Genomic DNA, 15,291 nt, shown 5'->3' with positions numbered 1-15,291 from the left:
CTGGCACTGGTGTCCATTCCAGCAGGTCTGCTGCTGGCAGCTTCCCAGCCACCGGAGATGCAGACGAATGCTTTCTGACAGGAAGCAGTGACAAACGGCGGTGTTCCGAGCTATGCCCATAAATCACTCTCGACTTGTAGCCTTGCGAGGGGCGACCCGTAACTCTCCCGCCCTGTCGGCTGGAAGGTGCCTGAAATGAGATTAGCAGATGCAGCGGTGGGGGGGGGGGGTGCAAGCCAGCAAGTACGGAGGGGCAGGATGGTAAGGAGTGGTGAGGGAGTTGCGAGAGCCACGGTGGACCGTGCTGCACATTAACTGGAGAAAGGGGCAAGAGCTGGGACAACAATAACAATAGAAGCGAATCGAACAAGAAATGGGGAGACTTTTGCTTGAGCAGTGCTATTCACAGCCCTCGATAGCCAGAGAAGTGCTGTAATAGAGGAAACTCGTAAAGAGCGAATTGTGAACTTGCGTGTGATTTCCAGTGACAGACTGAAATTGAAGAAAATGCATTTGGATGGTTTGGATTTGTGACACGATAAATGGGGGTTGCAGATTTAAACGTATTCCATATGGCTGCCAGGTCACTTTAAACCACTGAAACTAATTAATTTCCCTTGGCAGAGACAACTTGTGAGCATGCTTTGTGCTGCCAGTTTGTAGTGTGGATTGATGGAGGGTCAGCTAAATGCGTTTCAGATCCTGAAGTCTGCCTTTCTTTTCTCGGCGTGGTCCTCCAGGGTGCTGGGAGTCTTTACAAATGAAGCATCTTCGGCGGGTGTGGTGGGGGGAATCGTGGTTAGAGCTGGGTGTGTGGTAGAGCGGCGGGGAGGAGGGGTGTGGAGTTCCCGCTTGGAAATTTCACACACGTACACCTGTTCACGCACACGCACAAGTGAATGGAAGCATACCGCTGATATCTCACCACACCACCAGGTTCAGGAACATTGATTACCCTTCAACCATCAGGCTCCTGAAGCAGAGTGGACAAATTCACTTACCTCAACACTGAACACAACCGATCAGCTCACTTTCAAGGACATTGCAATTCATGTTCTCAGTGTTAAGTTATTTTCTTGATTACGTATTCATTCAGGACGTACCCGATCAAATCTTTTCCATGGGCGGCTTCCAGACTGTTCAGGCTGACCGGAAGTGCACTGAGAGCGGTAAGCGTAAAGGAGTTGGGTGCTTACCGTTCTGGTTAACAACAGATGGTGCAATCCGGGTCATATTACGATCGAGGAACGTGTTTGTAGACCGGATATTGAACTTTTTGCTGTTGGACCCCAGCCATATTCCACCGAGATACAACACTGGGCGTCACGGGAGGTTGTTCCTGCCTGTGGCCATCGAACTTTGCAGCTCCTCCCGTGGAGGGTCAGACACAATCTGAGCCAATAGGCTGGTCCTGGACTTACTTCCATCTGGCATAGTTTGCATTTTGTTGTTTGGTTGTTTGTGGTTTTTGTATTGCTATATTTATGCTCTATTCTTGGTTGGTGTGGCTGTAACGAAACCCAATTCCCCTCGGGATCAATAAAGTATATCTATCTATCTATTCATTCATTCATCTATTTATTTATTTGCACAATTTGTCGTCTTATGCACGTTGATTGTCAGCCTTTGTGTGCAGTTTTGATATTTTGTTGTTCTGCTGTGAATGCCTGCAAGAAAATGAACCTCAAGGCAGTATATAGTGATATACATATATAAAGGAAATGATAGGCCAGTTAGACTGACCTCAGTGGTTGAGAAGATGTTGGAGTTGATTGTTAAGGATGAGGTCTCAGGGTACTTGGAGGCACATGATAAAATAGACATGGTTTCCTTAAGGGGAAATCTTGGCTCACAAATCTATTGGAATAACCAGCAAGATAGACAAAGGAAAATTGGTGGATATTGTGTATTTGGATTTTCAGAAGGCCTTGGACAAACTGCTGAACTGAGGCTGCTTAACAAGATAAGAGCCCGTGGTACTACAGGAAAGATACTAGCATGGAAGGAGCATTGGCTGATTGGCAGCAGGCAAAGAGTGGGAATAAAGGGAACATTTTCTGGTTGGCGGCCGGTATTTCATAGGGGTTGGTGTTGGGACCCCTTCTTTTTATGTTTTATGTCAAAGATTTGGATGACAATTGGTGGCTTTGTGGCCAAGTTTGCGAATGATACAAGGATAGGTGGACGGGGAGGTAATGTTGAGCGGGGAGGTAATGTTGAGCAGGGAGGGAGGCTGCCAAGGACTCAGACAGATTAGGAGAATGGGCAAAGGAGTGGCAGATGGAATACAATGTCGAGGCATTTTGGTAAATTAAATAAAAGCGTAGACTATTTTCTAAATGGGGAGAAAATTCAAAACTCTGAGGTGCAAAGGACTTGGAAATCCTCATTCAGGACTCCTTGAAGATTCATTTGCAGGTTGAGTTGGTGATGAGGAAGGCAAATGCAATGTTAGCATTCAGTTGGAGAGGATTTGAATATAAAAGCAAAGTTGTCATGTTGAGGCTTTATAAGGCACTGGTGAGGCCTCACTTGGAGTATTGTGAGCGGTTTTGGATCACTTATCAAAGGAAGAATATGCTGACATTGGAAAGGGTTCAGAGGAGGTTCGCAAGAATAATTCTGGGAGTGAACAGGTTATCGTATAAGGATCGTTTGGTGACTCTGGGGCTGTCCTCGCTGTAATGTAGAAGAATGAGGGGGGCTCTCATTAAAACATACCGAATGATGGAAGACCTAGATAGAGTGGTTGGAGAGCGGATGTTCACTGTAGTGAGGAATTCTAGGACCAGAGGGCACAGCCTCAGAATAGAGGGATGTTCATTTATAACAGAGGAGGAATTTTTTTAGCCAGGGGTGGTGAATCTGTGGAATTCATTGCCACAGGCGGCTGTGGAGGCCAGGTCTCTGGGTGTATTTAAGGCGGAGGTTGATACGTTCTTGATCTGTCAGGATGTGAAAGGTTACGGGGAGAAGGCAAGAGAACGGGGTTGAGAGGGGAAAATGGATTAGCCATGATGAAGTGGGTGATTAGACTCAACGGCTGAACAACCAGTTCTGCTCCTATGTCTTATGGTCTTATATACATCCTTCGATAGTAAATGTACTTAGATGGCTGGGTTGAGTTGTTCTCCGATCTTGGCAATTCATTTGTGAACGTTTCGTCACCATGCGAGGAGACGCTCACTGTCTGTGCCCTGTTGATTGTGCTGAGCTCTTTCATTTGCTTGGCCTCTTCATACTTATCGATCGGCTGATTGGACATCATTTCAGAAACTCGGTTATGATGATGGGAAGGAAACCTCGTCAGTGATTGGCTGTGTGGTGAGCTTTGTGCGTTGTGGTCTGGATTTCTGCCTGCATCGCTTCATAAATAAGGATGGAGATTTATGTGGTCTGTGTTTGATTACAGGATTGTTGATGGAAAACCATGCTTCTAGAAATCCTCTTGCAAAGCCGCGTGCCACTCCGGATCCGGCGCAGCACAAAAAAAACTCACAATAATTTAAAAAACCCTCAATAAATATAAGTAAATAAATAGCTTACATGCGCAGATTGATTGTATGTCCACAGAAGTGTCTGTACGTAAGGTGATTCTGACAGTAAGTTAAGCAGTGATGGGGGTGTGGAGGGATGGTTTAGTGGGTGGAGGTCTTGATCAGCTCTGCTTGGGGGGAAAAGTAATTGGTTTTGGGTTAGGTGGCACTGGTGTGGACAAACAGTCCATGGAGCAGGGTTGGTGGGATCCTTCATGTCGTTACTGGCCCTTTTCTGGCACCTTTCTATATATAGTGTATGTCGATGGTGGGGAGGCTGGTGCCGATGACGCATTGGGTAGTTTTTGTAAGAGCCTCCCTGTCCACCTCAGTGGAGTTTCCATTCTGTACAGTGATGCACCATGTTAGGAGGCTGTCTACTGCACATCTATAAAAGGATAGGAGTATCGATATTCATTAATGTGAACTGTGCATAGTCCAGCTCTCATTAGCCTCTTCAGGAAGTAGAGGCATTGGTGAGCTTTCCTGATCGTGTAGGACGTATTTAAGGTTTCCTTCTATTCATTCAATGGTTGTGAAGTTTGCCGGCTAAGCCAGCATTGGATTGCCCCCTCCCTTGTTGCCCTTGAGAAGGCTGGTGGTGAGCTGCTTTCTTGAACTGTTCCAGTTGAAAGTAAGGTCGTCAGGTAGTCACGCTTGGTGTATCTAGATTGTCTCGGCTGGATTCCTGAGTGAATTACTGGATGGCATGCCTCCTGTTCAGGAGGTCCTAGAGAAGTTCTGCACAGAAACAGGCCTTTTGGCCCATTTAGCCCATGCTGAAAACATTTAAACTGCCTACTCCCATCGACCTGCACTGGGACCATACCCTTCCATACCCCTACCATCCCTGTACCCATCCAAACTTCACATAAATGTTCAAATTGAGCTTGCACACACCACGTGCTTGCAGCTCATTCCACACTCTCACGACTCACTGAGTAAAGAAATTTCCCCTCATGTTCCCCTTAAACTTCTCACCTTTCACCCTTAACCCATGACTTCTGGTTGTAGTCCCACCCAGCCTCAGTGGAAAAAGCCTGCTTGCATTTCCCTAACATATACCCCTCATAATTTTGTATACCTATATCAAATCTCCCCTCAGTTTTCCACATTCCAAGGAATAAAATCCTAAACTATTCAGTCTTTCCTTATAACTCAGGTCCTCTAGACCTGGCAACATCCTTGACGTGGCCAGCAGAGGCAACTTGCTCAATACCCACCCTGCCACCTGCGTGTTGTAGTCGCCCATTTACACTTGAGCTACTTTAGCGAGCCTTATAGAATTGCTGTGCCAGAGAAGGAGGCCGTTCATCCCTTTGAGCACTTGCTAACTCCTTGTATTGACGGCACAGTAGCCTAGCAGTTAGTGTAATGCTTTAGAGTGCCTGTGATCTCTAGGTTTCCTGCAGATGCTCCGGTTTCCTCACACACTCCAAAGGCTTATGAGTCGGGGTTTAATAAGTCGGGGGCATGCACTGTTGCCACTGGAAGTGTGGGTGACATGTGTTGGCTGCCCCAAGCACGTTCTTAATGCCAATGATGCCTCTCACGGTCTGCTTCAATGTACATGTAACTACTAAAGTTCATCTTTATTTGTCATTGTGAAAGCTGCAGGTGCTGGAAACATTCAGCATGTGGAGGGATGAGAAACACCGTTAATGGCTCAGGTCTAAGCTCCTCTGTCCGAATTGCTGGATCATTCCCTTGCTTTTTCAAGAGTCTGTGTGATTCCCTACCCCAGTCCTGAACGATTCCGGTTCTACCAAGGTCTCATTCAATGACCTCCAGATCCCCCTGAATTAAAAAAAAAATTCTCCTCAGATCCCTTTGCACTTCCTGCCTTGAATTTTAAATGTATTGGAATTGATTTATTGTCACATATCAAGACACAGTGAAAAACTTGTCTTGCACATTCTTTATACAGATCAAATGATTACACACACACTAAGTTATAAAACAAAATCAATGTAGAATAAATTGTCAAGACTACATAGAAATTGCAGTGCAGGTAAACAATAACTAAGAACCGCGCCGCACTTTAATAAAACATTATAAACTTTCAACTGCATGGCAACAAAAGCTACGTGCGCGGGAGCATTTCAGTTACTGCGTTACCGTGCCCATGCGGAGTTTAGAGGGAATAGTGGTCTTGTGTTGCATAGAACATAGAACATTATGGCACAATACAAGTTCTTTGGCCCACAATACTGTACCAACCTTATAGCCTACTCCAAGATCAATCTGACCCTTCCCTCCTACATAGCCCTCCATTTTTCTTTCATCAAAATATCTATCTAAGAATATCTTAAATGCCCCTAGTGTATCTGCCTCTACCACCACCCATGGCAACACATTCCATGCACCAACCACATTTTGTGTAAAAAAAAACTTACCCCCTGACAACCCCCCCCTTTATACTTTCCTACAATCACCTTAACATTACGTAGGGAGGAAGGAGAAGATGGCAGAGCATGCAGCTGTTCCGTATGATATCGTATGTGTTAACTAGGGGCCGTGCACAATCCTGATTTGATGGAGACAGCCATGAGAAGCATGGAGGAACACCTGGAGAAACTTCTGAAATGGCCGCTTCGCTGCCGCTGCTGCTGTGTGTTCAAGAATCTCCGGAGGGGAGGCCCCAAATCCTCAGCTTTGCCTATTGCCTGTTGCCAGGGCCAGATTCGAAGCGCTCGGCAGAGATGGTGCTCGGTGTTGGAGAGCTGGTCGGAGGCTCGGATTTTTCAGACGGACTCGGAGTCGGACTGTGGTCGGATGCTTCCAAGATGCTGCATCGGCAAGTTTGCGGCGCTGGAGGTTCACCGTCTGCGTGAGATGATGGGACTTTCTAGAGACTTTGAGACCTTTTACCGTGCCCATGGTCTGTTCTCTATCAAATTACGGTATCGCTTTGCACTGTTGTAACTATATGTTATAATTATGTGGTTTTTGTCAGTTTTTCAGATGGTTTGTCATGTGTTTCTGTGATATCATTCTGGAGAAACATTGTATCATTTCTTAATGCATGCAGTACTAAATGACAATAAAAGAGGACTGCGTGTCCTCATAATCTAATAATCTAATTACGTCCCTGCATTTTAGCCATTTCTGCCCTGGGAATAAGTCTCTGGCAGTCCACACTCGATCGATATCTCTGGCAGCTCACTTACCATCATGTACACCTCTATCAAGTCACCTCTCCAACTCCTTTACGCCAAAGAGAGAAGCCCTAGCTTGCTCAACTAAACGTGAACAGTGGGTTAATTGTCATGTGCCTAGTGTAACAGTCAACTGAAGCAATCCATTAAACTGATCATGAGCAGACAGGCATGTAGAACGGGGGAAAAATCTACAGAACGTGGTGGATATCGCCCAGTCCATGAAAGGAAAAGCCTCTTCACCATACAGGACCGTTCATTAAGGACCCCACCATACAGGCCATGCTTTCTTCTTGCTGCTGCCATTGGGAAGGAAATACAGGAGTCTTGGGTGCCAAACCACCGAGTTCAGAAGCAGTTATTGCCCGTCAATTATCAGGCACCTGAACTCGTGAGGATAACTTCACTCACCTCAACACTGAACTGATCCCACAACCTGTCGACTCACGTTCAAGGACTCTACAATTTTATGTTCTCAGTATTATTTATTTATTATTATTATTATTTTTTTTTTGTGTTTGCACAGTGTGTCTTCTTTTGCGCATTGATTGTTTGTCAGCCTTTGTGAGAAGTGTTTCATTGATTCTGGTGTATTTCTTTGTTCTACTGTGAATACCTGCAAGAAAATCAATCTCAGGGTGACATATATGCACTTTGATAATAAATTTACTTTGAACTTGAAACTCTGAACTTTGTGATTTTACAATGTTGGTCGATGTGGATTCCAGGGGTAAGCCCATTGCCGAGAGGGACTTTTCTTTAAAGTTTCATGCAACAGATTTTTACAATGTAGCACTTCCTTAGCAGTCAATGTTCCCTCTAATTTGTAATGTCCAGTGTGCGCAAAAATCTTGTGCTGTGCAATTTTGTGCCCAGTGACAACATGTGCACACTCAATAATTTCTTCAATGAAAACAGTATAAATAATCCAGTTCTAAAATCTCCAGACAAATCATCACGAGCGCCACGTTGTCGACATAGTCCGCATCAGAAACCGGAAAAGGAAATGCAATTATGTATGATTGTGAAATATACTTAACATGCCAACGAGGTAGAGGGTGACAGCCTTTTGTGGGCAGTTTAAGCAACGCACACAAAAAGTGCTGGTCAACGCAGCAGGCCAGGCAGCATCTATAGGAAAAGGTACAATAGACGTATAACTCCTTGTCCATCCTCTGGGTTCCCCCCCCCCTTTCTTTCTCCCTAGGCCTCCCATCCCATGATCCTCTCCCTTCTCCAGCCTCGTATCCCTTCTGCCAATCAACTTTCCAGCTCTTGGCTCCATCCCTCCCCCTCCTGTCTTCTCCTATCATTTCGGATCTCCCCCTCCCCCTCCCACTTTCAAATCTCTTACTATCTCTTCTTTCAGTTAGTCCTGATGAAGGGTCTTGGCTCGATATGTTGACTGTACCTCTTCCTAGAGATGCTGCCTGGCCTGCTGCATTCACCAGCATTTTTTGTGCGTGTTGCTTGAATTTCCAGCATCTGCAGATTTCTTCGTGTGGGCAGTTTATATCCCTTTGTGCGCTTGTAGCAAAAGATGCAGTCACTACAAGCTGGAGGAACTCAGCAGGTCGGGCAGCATCCATGGAAACGAACAGTCAGTGTTTCGGGCTGGAATCCTTCGTCAGGACTGAAGAGGGAAGGGGCAGAGGCCCTATAAAGAAGGTGGGGGGAGGGTGGGAAGGAGAAGGCTGGTAGGTTCCAGGTGAAAAACCAGTAAGGGGAAAGATTATGGGTGGGGGAGGGGAGGCGGGGAGGTGATAGGCAGGAAAGGTGAAGAAGGAGTAGGGGAAACCACAATGGGTAGTAGGAGGAGGCGGAACCATGAAGGAGGTAGTAGGCAGCTGAGGGAGGGGGCAGAGTGAAACTGGGATGGGGAAGGGAGGGAGAGGGAATTACCGGAAGTTGGAGAATTCTATGTTCATACCAAGGGGCTGGAGACTACCTAGACTATATATGAGGTGTTGCTCCTCCAACCTGAGTTTAGCCACATCATGTCAGTAGAGGAGGCCATGCATGGACATATCCGAATGGGAGTGGGAAGCAGAGTTGAAGTGGGTGGCAACCGGGAGATCCTGTCTGTTGTGGCGGACGGAGCGGAGGTGCTTGACGAAGCAGTCCCCCAATCTGCTTCGGGTTTCACCGATGTAGAGGAGGCCACACTGGGAGCACCGGATGCAATAGATGACCCCAACAGACTCACAAGTGAAGTGTTGCCTCACCTGGAAGGACTGTTTGGGGCCCTGAATGGTGGCAAGAGAGGAGGTGTAGGGACAGGTGTAGCACTTACACTTACAGGGATAAGTGCTGGGTGGGAGATCCATGAGGAGGGATGTGTGGACCAGGGAATCACGGAGGGACCGATCCCTGTGGAAAGCAGACAGGGAAAGATATGCTTAGTGGTGGGATCCTGTTGAAGGTGGCGGAAGTTGCGGAGGATAATGTGCTGGATCCGGAGGCTGGTAGGGTGGTAGGTGAGGACAAGGGGAACTCTGTCCCTGTTGTGGTGGCGGGAGGATGGGGTGAGGGCCGAAGTGCGGGAAATGGACGAGATGCGGGTGAGGGCATCATTGATGACGGTAGAAGGGAAACCACAATCCTTAAAGAAAGAGGACATTTGAGACGTCCTGGAGTGCAAAGCCTCATCCTGGAAGCAGATGCGGCGGAGACGAAGGAACTGGGAATAGGGAATGGCACCTTCTTTATAGGGCCTCTGCCCCTTCCCTCTTCAGTCCTGATGAAGTTGTTCCAGCCCGAAACGTTGACTGTTCATTTCCACGGATGCTGCCCAACCTGCTGAGTTCCTCCAGCTTGTAGTGAGTGTTGCTTTTACCCCAGCATCTGCAGAATATTTTGTGTTTACGAGTAGCAAAAGATGTATGTGCGCGTATATATACACACACACACACACCCCTCAGATGGAAGATTTGACTATCTCTGCTTACTTTGCATCATCCAGTCTGCTGTATGGAAGCGATGATCACATTCTCTCTGGTTCTCCCCCTCTTACCCAGAGGTAATTCAGCAGCCAAAAGGGACTGACGTCATCTTGCTGGCTTGAGTGTGGAACAGGTCTCCTGCTGCGGATTTCGGCCCCACTGCCTGCGCTTCAGAAAGAACTGATTCTGGGGACTGAGGGGGCGGTTCTTTGCTGAGGGCTTTGGCGGGATTAGCATTGGCAAATCTATTGCGCACTCATGAACAGAAGCTTTTTGTTTCTGCTAATGGTCATTACTTCCTTCAGTGACTATATTGTGCAGCCAGGTGTCCAGCATTCACACACGTGGTGGAAAAGAATTAGCCTTTTGCTGTGCACATTTCGACTTCCTAGGGAACCTTCTTGCCTTTGAGTGGAGAGATTGTGGGTCTGGCCCACTCCAGAGCGTTCAGTACAGAATCTTGGCTGCACATGATGAGAGTCGTGTCCCAGAGCAGGTGAAGTGGAGTACCAGGTTGTTATACCATTGGCTCTGACTTTCAAGCTTAAGTTGTACAATTAAAAAATGTTACAAAATGATTCACAGCATGGAATACATAAAATAAAGGTGATTACAACAAGCTACCTCATAGTTTTCTTGAAGAAAGTGGATGAAAGGAAAATGGAGGGAAAAAGAATGGAAGGCCATGCCGGAGGGAAGGGTTAGATTGATCTTGGAGTAGGTTGAGAGACTGGCACAATGTCATAGGCCAAAAGGACTTGCTGCGCTGTACTGATCCGGTCTGTGACAGCAAAATGCAGCCATATCTGAGTGTAATGAAATACTGATGTTGTGTTGACACCTGCACTGTACTTGAGATTGCAGTGGTGAATGAACTGTGAATTGTCTGCATGTGGGGTGAGTATAGAGGGGTGGGGTTGTTGAAGGTCAGTGAGGCCGCAATGACTTCACTCCAGTCCACACGCAGTCTAACCCTGCTCCCTTTGCTCTTATTGCACAGGGTCTGCCTTCACCCCCTCGCCCTTCCAGTTCCGGCAAGAAGCAGTCGGCGCCGTGCCCTCCTCAGGCCAGGGAGGAGAGCAGAGACCAAGGCAGCACGGACAGGACCCCGATCCCGACGACCTCCCCTCAGCTGACGGTGCATGCTGGCAGCTCGGACCACGAAACCACAAGTAGGTTGAATGTTTTCCCTGCACCGGGAAGCGAGAGTTTTTTTTTAATACCAGCATTCAAGGCTCACCAGCAGGTCAGAGGCAGGGGATGTTCCTCTACTTGTCAGTGCTAGCTGTTCAACAGCTGTTGCGTGGAAACATCTCAAGAGGCGGTGAACTTTGAACCTCTGAACTAGGCAATGTAGAACATGGTGGAGGTGCCTGCAAGGCACGTACATAGCCCCAGCTTTGGCTGCTTCAGAGCTTTCTCATGTTGAATAATACATGTTACTTATCCGCTGTGATACAGCTTCTAATATTAGCGCATTTTAACTTGGGGCTTGCCGATTTGTATTCTGGTGTGTCTGTTTATATTTTCCTTCGTTCTCACTTCAAATGCGGCTCCTTCCAGTAGCGTGGGCAGCAAAGTGCACTCGGGCAAAGGGTAACCTCTCTGCCACTCATCAATAGACCCCCTCCACACACCCCTCCCCCATCAATGATCGCATGATTGGTCGTCTTAAGTGTGAGGTTTTTATTCCGTCGCTCCTGCCAGTCAGCCTAACTAAATGCAAAGTGATTCATCCTATGATACCCGTTTAAAACATGTCTGTAATGACTGGGAGTCCGTTTCTGCACTGCTTCCCCTAGATTCACACCCCTGTTTCACCGTTGGCTCCGGTGGAAGTGGCTGTTCTGTACGAGGAACATTTGGTTTGTGTGTTTCTTGAAGTACGGGCCTGGGATGTTGGGGAGGGGGCTCAGATTGTTGTGCCTGCCACGTTTGGGTATTCTGCCACAGGGAGTAAATGAGTTTGCATCAGGAATTCCAACCCTGGTTTTGTGTTCCCACCCACATTTGGTCACAGGAGAGTGTAGTGGGAATGATACTGGGAGTGCATAAAACCTGACTCCCTGACTCTTCTAATCAATAATCAACCACTGAAAACAAGTATGCCTTCTGCCTTCTTTATCTTCATTACCATTTTTATCTACTTGCATGGACAGTTTCGGGGAGTTATGGACTTGGATCCTAAGATCCCTCTGTACATCGAAGCTGTTAAGGGCTCTGCCATTAACTGTGTACTTTCCACTTAAGTTTGACCTCCCAAAGTGCAATACCTCACTGTTGCTCCACCTGCCATTTTTCCGCCCATACCTACAGTTTATCTATCTCCTACTGGTACCCTTGTTTCATTGTCCACAACCCCACCAACCTGAGTGTCATCTACAAATTTACCAACCTACCTCTCTATCTATTCATCCTGTGTTCAGAGATCACAAACAGCGGACGTCCCAGCTCTGATCCCTGCGGAATACCACTGGTCACGGCCCTGATCCCTGTGGAACACCAGTGATCATGGGCTTCCAGCCTCTCAATCTCTGTGAGCCCCCGTAAAGGCTTCTTCATTCTACAGCTTCTGTCTCTCAGAGGGAGTGGAATTGGGAGACAGTGGAAAGCCCTGTCTCTATGAGAGCACTCTCACTTCAGAGTCTGATGGCTCTGACCTCAGGTCCCACACCTGAGTCTCTGACGCAAGGACCCGAACTTCACTCCTGTGTGGTACTGAGGGAGCACTGTCCAGCTGAAAGGTGTAAGGCAACGAAACGACATGTCTGTCTTTACCAGCGGAAGTAAAAGCTCTCGTGGCATTATTGTGACGAAGGCAAAGGTTCTATAACATTTAATGACTACTTAGCTGAGCACTTGAAACACCATAGCATTTAACAATGAATTTGAAATGTAATTAATATAGATGGGTACTTCATGATGGGATGAAAGGCCTACTTCTGTGCGAACGTACTCTGTGGCTATTAAGACATGGAAGTTGTCTTGTCCTGGCCAGGATCAATGTCTATCAATCTACTTACAATAAATTATACAATCATAGTAGTGACTATATTTCAAAATACTCCATTACCTGGAAATAAGTTGGGAAATGCGTGGCTCGGGTGATCGATGGTTGGGTTTAGTCGCTCTCCAATCTTGGCAATTCATTTGTAATTGGATTGCCAAAATCGGAGAGCAATTGAACCCAACTCCATTGACTGATGTGTTCTGTTGTATCCTCGAAGGGATATGGAAGGTGCTTTAGAATTGCAAGGACTTTTGAAGATAGTATCAAAAGAGCGAAGGTGGAAGTAATAAAAGGGACCGATCAGAAGATTGGGCTGATCCAGTTTTTGAGTGTCAACATCCTTGGCTACTTTGCATCATGGGGCAAGTGTGCAGGGAGTGTCAAACCAGGGTATTCAGCAGACTGAAGATCAGATGGTTCGGAAGAGGACCTGTGACTGAATGAACCTCGTCTCTGTACGGTGTCCTGGCCACAGTGGCTCAGCCAGTAGAACAACTGCCTCTCAGCTCCAGCGAGCCAGATGCGGTGCTGACCTCCCAGACTGTCAGTGCAGAGTCTGCACGTTCTTCTTCTGACTGCGTGAGGTTTCCCTGACATCCCAAAGTCATACTGGTTGATACATTAATAACTATAAGCTATAAGTTGCCCTGACTGAATGGCGAATGGAAGAATCTGGGGGGAGTTTATGGCATGCAGGGAGAACAAAGTGACTGATGTCAGATTAGTATACATGGATGTTTGAAGGTCAGCATAAAATGGGTGGGCTGAATGGCCTGTTTCTCAGCTGTATGACTGTACAATTCAAATAGTTTCAAGCGCTGTTAGGGAACACTAAGATGAGTGATTAGTGTGATGGAGGGAAGGGATCCAAAAGGAGAAAATTTATTTTTTATATTTCTAAAGTAGAGGAAATTAAGTGATTTGTCTGAAGACTTCAAAGAACACAACAGTTCTGGATCAGATTAGGGAAGTATTAGGGCAGCACTGTTGCATAGTAGTTAGTACAGTACCGGGGACCTGGGTTCAATTCCGGCCGCTACCTGTAAGGTCTTCATACGTTCTCGTGGGTTTCCTCTAGGTGCTCTGGTTTCCTCCCACATTCCAAAGACCTACCAGTTAGTATTTTAATTGGCTGTTGTAAATGGTCCTGTGATTAGGCGAGGGTTAAATCGGGGGTTGCTGGGCAGCGGGCTCGAAGGGCTGGTGGGGCCTGTTGTGCGTTGTATCTCAATAAGAAACAATAAAAAAAAATTAGTAAGGATGATGAATGAGTTAGCAAGGCTGTTTGTGTTCATGTAGCCATTGGAAAATTGTTTCTAAGGATAATTACAGTACAAACAAACTTGTATATGAATCATTATCACTATTGTAAATACCATGTAGTCTCCTCGAACACCTGCGTAATGTTCCTTTGGAGTACTTTAAGCCTAAAATTACTTAGTGTTTTATTATTTCTATTGTGTATTGACACAGATGGCCATGGAGGCAAAATCATTGGGTAAAGTGGGGGTTGATAGGTTCTTGATAGGTAATGGTGTCGAAGGTTATGGGAAGAAGACCGGGGAATGGGTTTGAGAGAGATAATAAATCAGCCATGATGGAGCCCATTCTCCCCGTAACTTTTGATGACCTTACTAATGAAGATGGAAAGGAGGAGCAGACTCAATGGGCCGAATGGCCTAACTCTGATCCTCTGTCATTTGGTCTTGTTTTATTTCTATGGATGTTTGCTTCCTTCAACAGGAGAAATGGATCACAACCGATTAGCCGTATTGGGGCACGTGGTTCTATTTCCTCCTTCTCTCGCTAAACTTACAAATACAACTATTGGCTCCGGTCAATATGTCACTTAGCTCAGTATAAGTTACATTAAAATACCGTGGATTCTGAAAAATCTGATACAAAACAGTAAACTGCTAGAAAGTCTCAGCAGGTCAAGCAGCATCTGTGGAGGGAGAAACTGAGTTAACGTGAAAGGTTCTGTTGAAAATCCTCCAACTGGAAAGTTACCTTAGTTTTTCATTCCATAGGCTGAGCAAGCTAGGGCTTTCCTCTTTGAAGCAAAGGATGACGAGAGGTGACTTTATAGAGGTGTACAAGATGATGGGAGGCATAGATGGAGTGGACAGCCAGAGACTTTTCCCCAGGGTGACGACTAATATGAGGGAGTGTAATTTTAAGGTGATGAGGAAAATATGGGGGGATGACAGAAGTTTTTTTACACGGAGATTGGTGAGTGCGTCGAACTCCCTGCTAGGGGTGGTGGTAGAAGGAGATACATTCAGGTCTTAGATAGACACATGAATGGAAGAAGAACGGAGGTCTTTGTAGGAGGGAAGGGTTACATTGATTGTAAGTAGGTCGGCACAACACTGTGGGCTGAAGGTACTGGGCTGTATATGTTGTAGACACTGCATGACTTGGCCAGTATTGCCAAGACTTTCTGCTTTTATTATATGCTGCTGACATAGTGTTTGTAGAACAGAGGGATCCACAACTACCCATACATCCATAGTACCCTGACAGTGGCATCACAGTTAGACAGGGTGGCGAAGAAGTCAATTGGCAAGCTGGCCTTCATCAGTCAGGGCACTGAGCCTAGGAATCTGGACATTATGTTGATGCTGAGGCTGCAGCGGAGTATT

The 15,291-nt window shown here is 46.5% G+C and overlaps 1 protein-coding gene across 1 annotated transcript in view; it reads left to right on the top strand.

Moving 5' to 3' along the window:
* Positions 1–15,291, top strand: part of gse1b (Gse1 coiled-coil protein b) — a 784,409-nt gene that overhangs the window by 366,604 nt on the left and 402,514 nt on the right. The window contains exon 2 of the mRNA XM_063067194.1: positions 10,637–10,808. Within this exon, the coding sequence (XP_062923264.1) occupies positions 10,637–10,808 (172 nt within the window). The remainder of the gene's footprint in view (positions 1–10,636; positions 10,809–15,291) is intronic.

This window comes from Mobula hypostoma, chromosome 14 (assembly GCF_963921235.1).
Source record: "Mobula hypostoma chromosome 14, sMobHyp1.1, whole genome shotgun sequence".
Lineage (NCBI taxonomy): Eukaryota > Metazoa > Chordata > Chondrichthyes > Myliobatiformes > Myliobatidae > Mobula > Mobula hypostoma.
This window is presented reverse-complemented; position numbering and strand designations above follow the sequence as displayed.